This window comes from Taeniopygia guttata, chromosome 4A (genome assembly GCF_048771995.1).
Source record: "Taeniopygia guttata chromosome 4A, bTaeGut7.mat, whole genome shotgun sequence".
Classification (NCBI taxonomy): Eukaryota; Metazoa; Chordata; class Aves; order Passeriformes; family Estrildidae; genus Taeniopygia; species Taeniopygia guttata.
In genome coordinates, this window is record NC_133029.1 from 17,541,096 (window position 1) to 17,556,167 (window position 15,072).

Below are 15,072 nucleotides of genomic sequence, written 5' to 3' on the forward strand. Positions count from 1 at the left end.
TTTTTCCTCATCCAGAAGTGCCACAAGTGGGCAAAACCCAGCCCATGGGCATTCCAGAGGCAGAGTGGTCTGGAGCTGATGAACGAAGGAGACCCTTCCCCATTTCCAAACCATACCAAAACCCCCTAATTGCGACTTTCCATCTTTAAGAAGCAACCAATAATTCAGAAGTGAATGTAACCGTTGGGTGAGAAGGGAGCAAATCTCCCAAAGGAGTGAAAATTTTATTCCTTCTTTTCCTCTAGGCTGGCACTGCTGGCATGAAGTGCTTCCATGGCCTGACAAATTTTCCTGGCTATACAGATCATGTCAGGCAGGACAGAGAGACTCACGGCTGTTTGTAAAAATGGATGCTGCCCAAAGGGAAAAAAAAGAAAGGAACTGTTACTTTCCAAACCCAGTTTATCACAAGAGGAAGCATGATTTCTCTGTTTACCAAAAATACACATAAATAGGACTGAGGGGACCATCTCCACCTCAGTCTTAATATTCAGCACCTTGCTGTCAGAGGCAAACGTGGCCCAGTAATCCCATTAATCAATTTATCAAGGTGTCTTCAGCTTGCTGGGATTTTGGCCCTGCCAGCACTCTGGGAATGCTACTTGCTGCCTCAGGGCTTTTTTCATTTCAGGAAACTCAAAGGACTCACTTAGGTTCCTTTTTTCTAAAGGTAGGGGCTGCTTTAATTATCAGAAAAGATGAGTGCAAGCTGTTCCACAGAGAACTCCAGCACCTCCAAGAAATGTTGTTCCCATTAGGATTTAGGCCTGTGCTGTTCTGAAGAACACTGAGGTGCAGGTTTTCAGCACCAAGACAAGAACAGCCAAATCTCCCAGGCTGCTGGGCTGGGACTGGGTTCCTTTTCCACCAACACCATTTTGGGCCTCTGTACCTGGCACCATTCTAGTGCAGTTCTCTTGCCACCAGCTAAAACTGAATGCACTCCCAAAATACAGCACAGACAGGGTCAGAGGGTAGATGGAACACCTTTCCTCCGAGGAAAGGCCAAGAGAACTGGGATTGTTCAGCCTGGAGAAAATAAGGCCCCAGGGAGACCTTACTGCGGCCTTTCAAACTTCAGGGGAACCATTTTTAGTAGGGGCTGTTGTAAAGGGACAAAGGATAATGGTTTTAAATGAAAACAGGAGAGACTCAGGCCTAAGGAAGAAACTGTTTATGCTAGAGGTGGTGAAACACTGGCACAGGTTGCCCAGAGGGGTGTTGGATGCCCCATCCCTGAAAACATCCAAAGTCAGGTCAGACAGAGCTCCAAGCAACCGGATCAAGTGGAAGATGTCCCCAGTGTCCCCACTCATGGCAGGGAGGTTGGACCAGATGGACTTCAAAGGTCCCTTCCAAGCCAAATTCTTCTCTGATTCTACTTTGCAAAGCACACAGAGAGTGGGTGTACAGCTGCTGGGCCTGTACCTGCAGCAGCTCCCTGGCTGTCCAGCGCGTGCTGGGGTCGCTGTCCAGGCAGGAGTGCAGGAAGGCGTGGAACAGATATGACATCTTGCTGGACATCTTCAGAGGGGGGTGCCTGTTCCGGGCGATCAGGCGCTGAGCCTGGGGACAGAGGGACAGCCACTGACCATCCCTGGGGTGACAGCTCCACCGCAGGCCCCTCCTGGCTTTCTGAGAGCTCCTGGTGCTTCTCAAGGGGCTCAAGGGTGTTGCCCTGATTTTTAAAAAGTGTTTTCTTTTATAGTTCTTTTGAAAGTTTTAAAGTTCTTTTAAAAGTTTTCTATGCCTTCTGATGTTTACATAATTTTACTGGAGTTCTCACGCACTGTTCATGTAAATAATGATTGTTTTACATTCTTCTTTGTGGGAGGAGAGGATTGATGGACTGTTGGTTTGACCAGTGGGGTTGGAGAAGTAGCAATTTCATCCTCCAATCAACTGTCACTTTTGGAATCCTATATATTGTGAAGTCAGAAATAAAATTGGCTCTTTTTCTCTTTTGAACTTACCAAACTTCTGTATACTCTTATCATGTCCAATAGCAGCACAAGGGCTTCTCAACATTTGAGGGTAAGGAAGCAGGGAACTGTCACTTCAGAGCAGTGATGATAATGACCCTGAGTGTAGCTCAGCTGGTCAGAGCATGGCTCTGGTAACATCCATCCCTAGATGGGCCATTCACTCAGGAGCTGGACTTGGTGATCCCTCCCAACTCAGAGTATTTCGGGATCTGGAAATAATTCTCTTCATCTGTGTTTGCTGCCTTATACAAGGCAAAGGCAATCCAAAAGTGGTATTCCAAGAAAAGCCAGGGAGCTTTTCCAAAGAGAGTGGAAGACTGAAATCTCCAGAAATGTTGTTTTCCTCAGGAACTAACTGTGCAGCATTTAACCTGGTTTCAGCTAATAGTCATGAGATGTTATCCTCCTATACATTCCTCCACTATTCCTTCGTTGTTTGGTATGAGAACTCATCATTTAATTTTAAAGAATTAGGATCTAAAACTGAAAACTTCAAAATATGTTTAATACAAGTAGCTTTGCTAAAACATACTTTTAGAAATTTTTGTGGTAATACATAATTATGGCATCACTAGAACCAGTGACCCTCCCTGAAAGGTACTGGTCAGAATTTGAAAAGACTTCTGGGCCTGCAGATACACTTGTAATGTTTTTCATAATAATTTCCCAGTTGAAGAAACTTGCTGCTGTCATTCCCAGCTCCAGCGCAGGGAGACATCAAACATAGCAGGAGGAACTCAAGCAGTGCTGGAGGCCAAAAAGGCACATTTTTACACTGGCACAGGTCACTTCTCCTCTGATGAGATGTTCTGCAGGGACATTTCTAGAAGTGGGCCTTGGTAGAACTATTTCAGGCTGATTTGAGTGGGATTTTGGTACATGGGAGACCAAACATGGCACTGACTGGCAGGACAGTGGAAAATGACAGTGCTTGCACCTTACCTGGATAGGGCTTTCTTTAAAGTATGGAGGCTCTCCCTCCAGCATTTCAATGGCCACGATCCCAAGGGCCCAGACGTCCACTTGGGTGTTATATTCCTTTCTTTTCAGGATTTCTGGTGCTACCCAGTAAGGAGTGCCAAGCACTGTGCACCGTGTGCTCCGCTCCTGGGTCAGCTGAGCACACAGGCCAAAATCAGCTGAGGAGGAAAACACAAATACTGTCAAAACCAGCTTGAACCATGAAACCAAGCACAAGAGTTCCCCACTCTATGTCTGAGAACACGGGGATGCTGTGCCTGACCAAGAATACCTACTCAGTTTCACAGATCCGTCCATCCCAAGAAGAATATTGTCACTTTTGACATCTCTATGGATCACGTTCTTTGAATGAAGGAAATCCAGGGCTTTGAGGCACTGAGACAAAACCCATGAGGGTAAAAGTTAATTAACCTCATTTCATCACTCAAGAAAAGGAAATGGCTCTAAAAGATTGAATTTCTAGGTGAAACACCAATTGTTCACATAGACTGTCCATTCCTAACCCAGCCAGAATGGCTGCAGTGGTTCGCTCTCTCCATCCAGGTGACAAAGGAGGGTTTGTCAAAAAGGAAAATATCTCTCCCTCCTTTATGAAGTGGATCATTTTGTGTGGGAGGCTGCATCACAGAGGCTTTGTGTTGGCCTCAACAGCAGAGCTGGGAGTAGCACATTAGTCATTTTTCAGAAGCAAACACCATTTGGGGTGCAATGCTCTCCTTTTAAGCTGAGGGCTGTGAGAAATGAGGCTCTGTTTTAATCTGCTGTTAGTTTAAAATTCTGCCACAAGCATGTTTGCTTTTATGGGCCAAGAATGCAGTGCAGACATGCTCCGGTTTAATGAGGCAAAGTTTAGAATGTTAAATAAATTTAAAAAGAGACTATGACAAAAGTGTATAACAGAGTATAAGAAATGCAGTTGTATTGGTAGGAGGCTCACTTAGATGCATTTTGTCTTAGGTTGACACACATCTTGCAAATGTACATTTAGATGAGAAAACAATGAGTAACAAATATTGAGAGCAAAGCTATAAAGTGGACAGGTTCTCTGCTGCATGGCATTGCATTACAAGAATACTCAGACCCGGGATGGTTATTACAAGTAGTTAAAACAGTTCACAACACCTCACAAAAATGGAATATTTTCCTAGTCAAATCTGACAAAAGGAAATTCTGTTAAGGGAGAAGAGCCATAGGGAATAGAGGTGTGGATCTAGGTACATTTTGTGATTTTGTGGCACGGCTTTTTGGGGTTTCTTTAAGTCCATTTCTTACAAAATGTGTATTTGTGAGTGACCCCATCTTTTCCAAGACTTTGCCTGTCCTCCACTGCCTGTGGTTCTGTTGGCAGTGTACTATTGCATTTGTATTTTTAATTTTCCTTGTAAAGAACTGTTATTCTTACACCTATATCTTTACCTGAGAGCCTCTTAATTCAAAATTATAATAATTCAGAGAGAAGGGGTTTACATTTTCCATTTCAAGAGAAGCTCCTGCCTTCCTTAATAGACACCTATCTTTTCAAACCAAGACACTTTTTTATTTTATATTTCATAACAGCAGCGCTGAAACAAAGCTCTTAACACAAAGTCACTCCTGTCCCATCATTTCCAAGGCATTGGAAGGACAAACAGGGTCCCTCACCTCCCTGCTGATAGCAGCTATTATTCTTTCCTCCATAAAGACTTGGACAAGAACGCTGGTTAAAGTGCCTCCATCCACATATTCCATCACGAGCCACAGGTCTTCATTCACCAGGTAGCTGAGAGAAGAAAACAAAGGCATGGAGGTGAATGTGCACAGCTAAATTACATTATGGAAAAGATTACAGGGGAGTTTTGTTTCCAGGTCACTTTTAAATGGAGGCAGAGTGAAATGGAGAGACATTCCTTGTAGGCTACGGAGTATTTGGAACCTGCGCAGTCTAAAAGAGAAAGGCAAATCCATGAAAAAGGAGATGCCTTAGATGGCAAACAAGAACAATGCAGTTTAGTAACAGCAGAGATCAATCTGGAACCAGGACACTTGCCATCAGCTGAGTCATTTTCTCAATTTATCAGTTCCACCATTCATTCCAGGAACAAGGCAACACAACTCCCAAGTTACCCATGGGAGAAGGCTCTGTACCACTGAGGACAGACGTTGGCCAACCATTTGGAAAACACTGCATAAAATACAGCCAGAAACAGGAAAAACTATGTAAAAACTGGCAAATTATGTGGTTATGCAAATGAGAATTTAGTCTTCCTGGCTTCGACGGCAATGGAAAATGGTGGGAACAGCCCAAGGGAGATAATTTCTATGATGGTTTATCAGCACTTATTGTTAAGGCATAGAAAATAGGATCAACCTGAAAAAACCAAATCCCCAAAACAACACAGAGGTAATGAACTGACAGGCTGGTTTTTTTAGCAAGATGTGGCACATCCAGGTTTTTGAAAAGAGGTTTCCAACAACATACACCAGAAAAGATTAATGGAGACCCAAGGCCACCTCCTCCCATCCACTGGAGATGAATAGAGAATTAAGAAAGAGCTCCAGTTCTGCCAGTGCCCAAAGGGGTTATTTAACCTTTATCTTGCTGTTAACATTCCCATGCTAACACCAGAACCACTCACCTGTCTATGTAATTGACAATATTGGGATGTCTGTTTTCCTTCATGACCTGAATCTCATTGACAACGAGTTCATTTCTGCTCCGTTTGCGGAGAGGCATCTTCTTTAGGGCCACCTGAAATGAAATTGGAGACCATTGGACTCCAGCAGTTCTGCTGCAGGAGAGCACAATGACCACGGAGAGAGAGTTTTTGGCATGATGGGGCTGGACTGTGCCACCTGCCCTGAAACCTTGTGATCAGACACCAGGGCTCAGGGAGTGACAGGACAACAGCTGATTTCTCCACTTGCTTTGGTGCCACTTACAGGACACTTGCCAGAGACATTTTGCCTTCTAAACTCTGCAAAAATTTCTCTAAACTATCACCCACAGATCTTTGACAACATTCTGCACTCACATTCTTCCCTGATGGCCTCAGTTTATCACCTCTGTTATTATTCACACAGATTTTCTTTGTGAAAATATATCAAAACAGCTGGGAATCCTTCAGCAATTCTATGGGGTTTGTCCACTATTTCAGCAACTGCTGCTGGTCTTGGTTGCATAAAAAAGCACATTCGTGCACGATGGATAAAATCCCAGCCTAAAAGATCATAGCAGTTACACACACACAAAAAAATTACAATCCCACAACGTTTCTCACTTCTTGAACTTCTATTTTGCTACTCCATGAGCAATCTGAACTCCACAGTTCAGATTTGCAATAATTTTCTGGGTTTCTAAAGATATAACCCATTTTCTGGTATTTTAACCCTAATTATGTCCTTCTCTGAAAGATACCACTGCCCCTCTTGCATTCTTTTTGGAGCTGAGTAGGAACAAAATCTGTCCAAAATGTGTTTTGCAGGCTGCCACTGCTCTGTGCTTGAGGAGCAGCCTGCCCAGGAAAGCTCTACTGGCCAAAGCTCCAGCAGAGCTCACAGCAGAGTGGAAAGCCCTGAAGAGCTGCACAAAAATGGGAAAGCCCTGAAGAGATGGGGGTGTTGGCACTCACCACATCTCCTGTGGCTGGGTTGATGGCTTTGTAAACAGTCCCGAAACCCCTGGAAATGAAAGAGCAGTGAAAAAAGGAGGAGCAGGTTAGGTGCTGGGAGTGAAAGCCAGGGCAGACTGGAGATCTCTGCTGCATGAAGTGTTTTAAAAGCCCTTGGTCCATCTGTTCTTCAGACAGCAGCACAGCAGCCCTCTGTCATGCAAGGTGTCCAAGGGAAAACAGAGAAGAAAACTGAAGAAAAACAGCTGGAGCACAGAGCTTCAAAACCTAAGAGCAGGGGAGAGTGTGCCTATAAAAACTGAGAAATATTTAATTTAATTTTTTTTTCCATTTTGCCTTGTTATGTTGGGTTTTTTTCCTTCTTTTTGTGTCTGTGTGTGTATTTTTTCCAGGGAATATATGCTGCAGACTACACAGGGTGTGATTTCGTATGACAGTGTGAGAGTTTATTATTTCACCTCTGGTTTCAATTGCTAAACTACGTGGTTATATTCTGGATTACCAAATATTTTTTAAGTAAAATATTTGAAATAAATGTTATTGAGAAATTTTCTCTGACAGTGGAGTGGTAAGGTGCTCTTATCGGCAAAAAGGTTTGAGGGATGGGAGATTTTCAGGTCCCAATCCTTGTTGCAGGCAAGGCACTGCCAGTATTGAGTTTTCTTTGACAGCACATTTTGACGAAAATTATTAATTCTGACCTGTACTGAGATGGGAGGATCTAAACCCACATCATGTTTGGAGCTTGCCTGGATTCACACATGCTATTACAGCAGCAAAATACCCAGCCCATGGATTTGTAGGAGTAACTGGAACTGGACTTACCCTTGGCCAATGTGAACAAATTCAGTGTATTTGGTCTTAGGGTCTCCCTCGCTCACAATGTCCCCTGAAAGAAATGAAATGTAGGATGCTCACTTCAAACAGACACCACCATCCAGCAGATTGAAAATGCAGCCCCACTGTCTGGCTGTGAGCCCTCTGTGGGCAACAACAACAACAGAGGCAGTGCTAAAGCACTGATTTTTCTGATTTTCTGCAGTGCTTTGAAGAATTACCTAGACAGGAAACAAAGCACCAGGAGAAATATCCACAGAAGACAGAAATCAGGAAAGACCAGGTACCAAAGCAAGAATTTGTTTTCTACAAACATTTAGGAGAGCTAAAACAACACAGCCTTTATTTTCCTGGGAATAAACCCTTTGTGTGAGTCAACAAAAGGTTGGATATTGCTGAAGATTAAATACACTTTGGGCTCTGGGATTAATTTTTAAGAAACGGTGCAAAGTGTTTCCAGGAGAGAAGAGGACCTTCCCAACTTTCAGCAGTTTGCCAAAAGAGAGACTTTATGATTTTAAAGAACAGCATCTCATGTAATAACCAATAATGATGGGGCTTTGGGATCCAGGACCCTTATCAAAGGTTACCAGGCTAAATTCTGATGATAACCTTGCCTGTGCCATTTGAAGGACCACACTGCTTGTTTTCAATCTAATAGATTGTTATGAAGTGCTTTTGCTCCAATGACTTGTCAGAGGACTAAAGAGAATTTAGGAGCCCAAATATCCTGCTTGATTTGGCCATCAGCACTCAGGAGTTCAGAAGTTCATTCACTAGGTCCAAGCACTTTCTGCTGAATCAGAAACCATCTCTGCTTTTGCCTTCAGCGCAGATGGAAGCGCAGAGAAACCGAACCCAGTCTGAGCTGCCCTCAGGAAACCCAGAGAGAATTCCTGCTTCCCCTGTCCCTTTGGTGCAGCTGAAGTGGGGACACACACACCAGACACGAGGCACACCACACGTACTCAGCTGCTCCAGCAGCTCTGCTGTCAGCTGGCATTCCTTCTGCAGCCAGACCCTGGGTTTGTCCAGAGTGCGTGTGCTTCTGCTGAGGGTGTCAGACATGAGAAACGTCTCATCATCCGCATCTTCAGCTCCCAGCAGAGAGCTCGTGTGGATCTGTGACGAGAAATTAATATCAGGAAAGGAGCTTGCAGGGATCTCCTGAGCTCGTATTCCAAATGCAAACCCTCAGGAAGATGCCTGTCAGCCACATCCAATGCACTAAATCTGTTTTTTGCTGTCCACATCACAAACTGAATGAACAAAAACAAAACAAGTTCGCGGCCAGTTTCATGTTCAATTTTCATGGATTTTCTCAAATAATCTGTGCAGAGGGGCAGGTACATCCAGGAGACAATTTCTCCTGTATCCTGCAAGAGAAACTGATGCCTAAAAGGGAAGTTCAAAACCAATTTTCCAGGTGCCAGTGGCTGGGGTGAAGCACAATGTCATGGCAGGACTCCGGCCCTCAGCACCTCCAGCTGTGAATGGCAGCTGCTGTCTGACCAGAAACTCCGAATTGCACAAATAGTAACCGAGGCTGGCACTTACTGCTTCTGCTGAGGCAACAGCTGCAAATTCCCTGTCCACCTCCTCATTATCCTCTTGTGCAGGAAGGGAAAGAGGTCGAGGTCCTCGTGGCAGTGTTCTGGCCTGGGCACAGTCAGTAACAGGAGTGAGAATCTCCCTTCTGCCACTTGGGAGGTTCGATAGTTACACACAACTTTCAGCTGCTTTGACATCAGAAACTGATCTAGACATGGCCCTAGAGCCTCAGTTCTCTCTTGCATGTGTCACAATTTAAATATCTGTAAATTATGGGGGGCTGAAACAGCCCCAGCTGCTGCTCTGCAGGGGCAGAGCATTACATCGTTGCCCCAAATTTGCTGTTTCCCAACTGCTTTAAAGCTGTCACAAAGGCCACTTAGAGAACTGAAGCAAATCAAAGGCACCATTCTACACTTCACATCTCACTGGTGCTCTATTTAAAATGTTTAATATTAACCCTAATAAATTTGGCCAATATTAATGTGGATGTCATGCCTCTCTCCAGGATTGTTATTGCAACTCAACATTAATAAGTGTGGATTGTTATTTAAAACTTTCTTTCAATGGCTCCAGTGAGTCACATTATCAATTTTAACCTTATTTATGCTCAGCTGTCTATCTACCTGTACTAAGATAAATCATGAAACTTAATAGAAAGGGAATTCTAAGTTGTTAAAATTAAATTGAGGCAATTATACAGTATTGAAAATTGCTGTGAATTAGATATTCCACCATGGCCAAACCCACAATCTTCTCCCTGCAACTGTCATCTGTTTAAAAACTTTGAACAGACATGGAGGAAACAACCAGGGAACCCCCTGCTGCTGCTGCAAAACCAGACATGGACATTTTTTCAGGCTGGCACACTGTTGGAGCAGGCAAAGCTCCCTCACAGCTTGCTCCACAGCTCTTAAACTCCAGGAATGTCAAAGGTTCCTTTCCCACTCACCAAAGGATGGACTGCCACGTATCTACGTCTGGATAACTGGGTGATCAGATCTGCAGTGGGCAAGAGATGAACCAGATGCTGTTAGAAAACTGCCCCTTGTAGGGCATCCCCCATGGAACAAGTCAGCCCAAATAAGTGAGCATTTTTATTTCAAAACATCCCTCTAGGAGCAACAGCTCTTTTCACAGTGAGCAACAGAACAGGACAAAATACCAGAATTTCTTTTCTATATTTTTCTATTTTTTGTGCTGTTTCACCAGTAAATAAACAGAAACTCAGTCAGGAAAATGTAAATTGCTCATTAATAGTCAATTATTCTACTCTGCCCAAAAGCTAAAAAAGTTTTCCTTTTTTGTTTTTCCTATTATTAAATTGCATATGTTGGTTCTTTTTAGCTGCTGAAAATGCTTCCCTAGAAAAGCTTTCCCAAAATCCCCTTAGCAGTGTGAATTCTATTCTGACACTGCACAGGAACAGCTCCTGGGTTCAGGAGCACACACTGTTGGGAAGTTACATTTCCTCATGAAGGTCATCTCTATTTTAGAACAGGTTGTTAGTCAAATCCTCTAATTATGGGGGAAAAAGATGTTTTCCCTCAGTTCTGAAGATAATTGCACCATTTTTAGAAGCACTTCTGACAAGCTCTTCCAGTCTGCATTTTGGAAATTGGCTGAAGCAGCAAAGTGAGGGAATTACAGACTCTCCAGACTGTTGAGCATAGGGAATGGAACCCCCACGGGGCTCCCCACATTCCAAATGCTGTCCCCATTGAGACACCCCTTTTAGCAGAAGCTGTTGACAGGAGCTCTACCAAACCAATGACATCCCACTGGCATTTCTGTTCCAAAATCAGCTCAGTTCCTAAGGAAGAGCAGAAAGGACACAGTGATCCCAAAGCCAGATATGCTGCACCTTGGGAAAAGCACTACTTACTCCTCAGATGAGCTATCACCAGCCAGGGTTTGTCTGGATAAAAATAGATGGCAGATGTGGCAGACAGAAAATCACACGCTGTGGCAGCGATTTGCCGGATCATTGCTGCAGATCTGCGCTAGAAGTTGCAGATCAGCATAGCCCAAAAGCCAGATAAAACCCCGGCTGGCTCGCAGGCAGCTCACTGAGAGCTCCTGGAGGAGAAGGTGTTGCTGGAATGCCAGCAGGAGGCATTCAGGAGCTCTGCTTGCAGGGGTGGCAGTGTCCTGTTGGCGCTGCAGGGACTTGCCAACGTTTCAGTGACACCCCAGTGGGCTCCTGACATCACAGTGGCAGCGCTGTAGGTTCCCACTCTGTGGAATGGCTCCTGGCTGCCTCCTGAGCAGCTTTTGCCCCTTCTGGAGCCTGACATCCCATAAAGGCACTGAGATGTCAGCCCTCCTCCTAATGCAAAGTTCCTATTTTGGCATGGAACTCGCCTGGAAATCAACTCTGAACTTCCAGGGAGTGAGGATTTAAGGCTAAACTCGTGCTCCTGGTGGCTCTTTGATTCCATGACAAAACTCCTTTCTATTGGTAGACAAAACAGTGCCTTCAGGAGCTTTGCACCTGACTTCTGATGCTGAGGAACAAAAACATCTTGCTGAAATGGTCTCTGCTGTCTGATTAGAGGGTAAACCCCACCCTGCTGGAATTAATTTTCAGCACACCAGGGAACACTGTGGGGAAAGACTCTGCGTCTCACAATCCTACACTGAGGTGCTAAGGACTCTCCTGGTCGAGCTCCTGGAGCCCTGCTGTCAGTGTACAGAAAACAGAGCTCGGAACACTCCTGATGCCCCTACAAAAACATATTCCTGCAGACATGAGGGAACCCTGCAGGATCAGCTCCCTTCAATCCTTCTCCCCTCCAATTCCTGTGTGCACAGAAGATGTACTCGGGCTCTGAATAGCTTTTCTCTCTGCAACAATGGAATATCAGGGCCCTTTCAGAGCATCATTTCATCCATTTCTCTCCCTTCCACCCTCTCATGAATTACTAATTTGAAGTGACTTAATATCTATTCTCTATTCCCCTTCGGCTTTGCATATTTTAATTATGCCTCTTCCTAATCCTCATTTTCCCAGACCAGACTTAAATAACCCAAATTACCCCATCAGTAACTGTCTTTGATACTTCAGTTATTGCAGCTAATTTGTCACTTTTGCCAAACATGCTGTTTTTGAGTTTTTTTCTAACACTAAGCGATCACACACTCTGTTCCACTAGCTCTTACCTATAAACCAAAGCAATCTGCTGCATGAAATGCCAGCTCCATCAAAATCTGCTTTTTAAAAATTATTTCTGCTGAATCAGTTCCTGGAAGATTTTACTGACATTTTGCAGCCTTATCTTGGACTGCCAATGGCAAGTGAGGACAGTGGAGTTGTTGGAGAAATTTTGCTTGTCTCTGCTCAGCCTGAGGATTGCTCCAGTTCAAACCAGAACAATAAATGTCCTTTGCAAAGGGATTTTTCTGCAAAACACTGAGGCTTTTGTTAGAATACAATGTTTGCCAAGAGAGGAGCAGTCACACAGTTATTTCGGCAGTGAGAGGGCATCTTTAGCCAAGACAATAAATAACTACTGGTCCCAGAGAGCTGCTGCCATGTGCTTGTGCAGCACAAGAAAAAGACCCCAGGTAAATTACAAAGCCCCTAAAAAGAAAACACGCTCACACTCATAGTTAATAATGCAGATACTGGATCTGTCATATATTTTAGGAGGCAAAGAAACTGTGATCTTGGCATTTTTTATTAAGCTTTCCCTCTGTCACTTTGAAGCAAACTTTTGAAGGGTGAAATTCCATTTATTTTCAGAAAATACAGATCCCAGGGGCAGGAGACAGGCAGAGAAGGAGAGGCTGCAGGAGCAGACTGTGCCCCTGGAGCTGTGACAAAGGCAGACTGCCAGGCACTGGGCACAGTCTCAGTGCCTGTCTCATCAGGGTCCTTGTGTTTTCCCAGTTTGGAAGGAAGCTCCTTGCAATCCCATCCTTCTCTGCTCCAAGCAGGGCCCAGCCCCAGCCCACTGAGTGTCCTCAGCAAGAGCAGGAGTAAGGAATGGCATCTGAGCACAAGGCATCAAGTAAAACCAAACTGTCCAGACAAGAAATGCCAGCAATGACCGTGGAGCAGGATTCTGAGCTGCCCCAGGGCTCTTGGACCTGAGCAGGATTCTGAGCTGCCCCAGGGCTCTTTCACACTTCAGCATAAAACGTGGTACTGAGATCACCAAAACCACGAGAGCAAAGCCCAGAAGTGCTGTGAGTTTCTGAGGAGTGGAGAGCACTGCCTGGGGATAACCACAGAAACCATCAGAATTGCTCCAGGCCTGGGTTTCACTTTCCACTGCTGAGGCAGGGAGATTTATCCAGCTTCAAGCATGAAAAAGCACGTCATGTTTGCAGTGTGCCCTGCTTCAACAGCGATCTTCTCATCCCTGGCAGTTTCCCTTCTCCACAAGCATCCATCTGTTGGGAAATATATCTGGAAAAAGAAAAAGTTACTTAAATAACTAGCATTCAGGAATGATTCCTTTTTCCAGAATTTTATTTGGTGTTATATGAAGAGTTCTTTCTGTGCATGTCATAAAGAAATTTGCTCATTTGGGCTTTCCCACTAGCAGAGTGATCTGTGATAGTAAAAGGGTTTTAAAATCATTGGGATTTGGGTTTAAAGGAGAATTAAGCTTAGTAGACCCTGAGAAAAAATAAATACCCTAAGTACATTAAGGCCTTGTACCTTGCTAGAACTGCACCTGTGTAGCCAGTACATGATAAATGATATAATTGTTAGATGTGATGATTCTTTAGTAATTAAATACAATGACTGTTTAGTCGTAAGAATAATCATGAGAAACTGTGGTCAGGGGCCTAAGAAAGATCATGAGAAACTCACGTTTGAATAAAGTCAATGTATACAATAGAACAATATAAGTTTAATAATTAATATGTAAGTTATATAACGATAGAATATAAAATACGTTCAGCTTGAAAGCCATGTCGGAGTCAGATTTGGGTCTGTACTCCTGATTGCCAGAGCTCTCAATAAAAGCACAGGGCTGCCCGGGGCCGCTCCGCCCCTCACGGCCCCGCACCGCCCGTCCCGGCGGGGCCACAGCCCCTCACCGCCGGAGCCCCCTCAGCCGGTGCCCCTCACTGTCACAGACCCCTTACTGCCACAGACCCTCATTGCCACAGACCCCTCACTGCCACAGCCCCCTCACTGCCGGAGCCCCTCACTGCCACAGACCCCTCACCGCCGGAGCCCCCGCACTGCCACAGCCCCTCACTGCCACAGCCCCCTCACCGCCGGAGCCACGACACTGCCGGAGCTCCCTCACCTGCTGCCACGCTGCCGCGCAGCTGCATCCCAGTGAGGCGGAGGATGCCGGAGCTGCCCGCCTCCCCCAGGGCCGAGCAGGAGAGGCCGAGGTGGGCGGAACCCCAGCCCCGCCGCGCCGGTGCCGGTACCGGTTCTGGTCCCAACACCGCTCCCTGTGCCCCGCCCGGCCGCCATCTTGGCACGGCCCCCACCGACCCCTCAGTAATTACGGGGGCGTGGCCTCTGCCCGCCCCTCGGTCGTTCCCGCCAATCGGCGGCGGGGGCGGAGCTTAGGGGCGGGGCTAAGCGGGGAGGGGCGGGGCTGTGAGCGCCGGGCGCCAGGGGGCGCTGCCGGGCCGGGACTGAGGCGGGAGAGCCGGGAATGGGAATGGGAATGGGGGAATGGGAATGGGGAATGGGAATGGGAATGGGAATGGGAATGGGAATGGGAATGGGAATGGGAATGGGAATGGGAACTGGGAACTGGGAATGGGAATGGGAATGGGAACTGGGAATGGGAATGGGAACTGGGAATGGGAACTGGGAATGGGAATGGGAATGGGAATGGGAATGGGAATGGGAATGGGAATGGGAACTGGGAATGGGAATGGGAACTGGGAATGGGAACTGGGAATGGGAATGGGAATGGGAATGGGAATGGGAATGGGAATGGGAATGGGAATGGGAATGGGGAATGGGGAATGGGAATGGGAACTGGGAATGGGAATGGGAATGGGAATGGGAATGGGAACTGGGAATGGGAATGGGAATGGGAATGGGAATGGGAACTGGGAATGGGAATGGGGGAATGGGAATGGGAATGGGGGAATGGGAATGGGAATGGGAATGGGAATGGGAA

At 45.7% G+C, this 15,072-nt stretch overlaps 1 protein-coding gene across 3 annotated transcripts; it reads right to left on the reverse strand.

Annotated features, from left to right (window-relative positions):
- Positions 1–183: 183 nt before the first annotated feature.
- On the reverse strand, positions 184–14,468 carry LOC100228420 (serine/threonine-protein kinase PAK 3). 3 transcript variants are annotated; one of them, XM_072929262.1, is made up of 14 exons: positions 14,233–14,468; positions 13,092–13,360; positions 10,848–13,054; positions 9,915–9,964; positions 8,969–9,070; positions 8,380–8,533; positions 7,400–7,463; positions 6,575–6,623; positions 5,582–5,694; positions 4,608–4,725; positions 3,242–3,341; positions 2,928–3,124; positions 1,429–1,566; positions 184–353 (listed from the first exon to the last, which is right to left on the reverse strand). In XM_072929262.1, exons 3-14 carry the CDS (start codon positions 10,948–10,950, stop codon positions 225–227), a joined length of 1,317 nt encoding a protein of 438 aa, XP_072785363.1. In that variant the 5' UTR covers positions 10,951–13,054; positions 13,092–13,360; positions 14,233–14,468; the 3' UTR covers positions 184–224. The 3 variants fall into 3 exon arrangements, with proteins under 3 accessions (XP_072785363.1, XP_030128779.4, XP_030128781.4); XM_030272919.4 differs by having other exon boundaries at positions 10,848–13,360; positions 14,233–14,467; XM_030272921.4 differs by lacking the exon at positions 1,429–1,566 and having other exon boundaries at positions 10,848–13,360; positions 14,233–14,466.
- Positions 14,469–15,072: the final 604 nt, after the last annotated feature.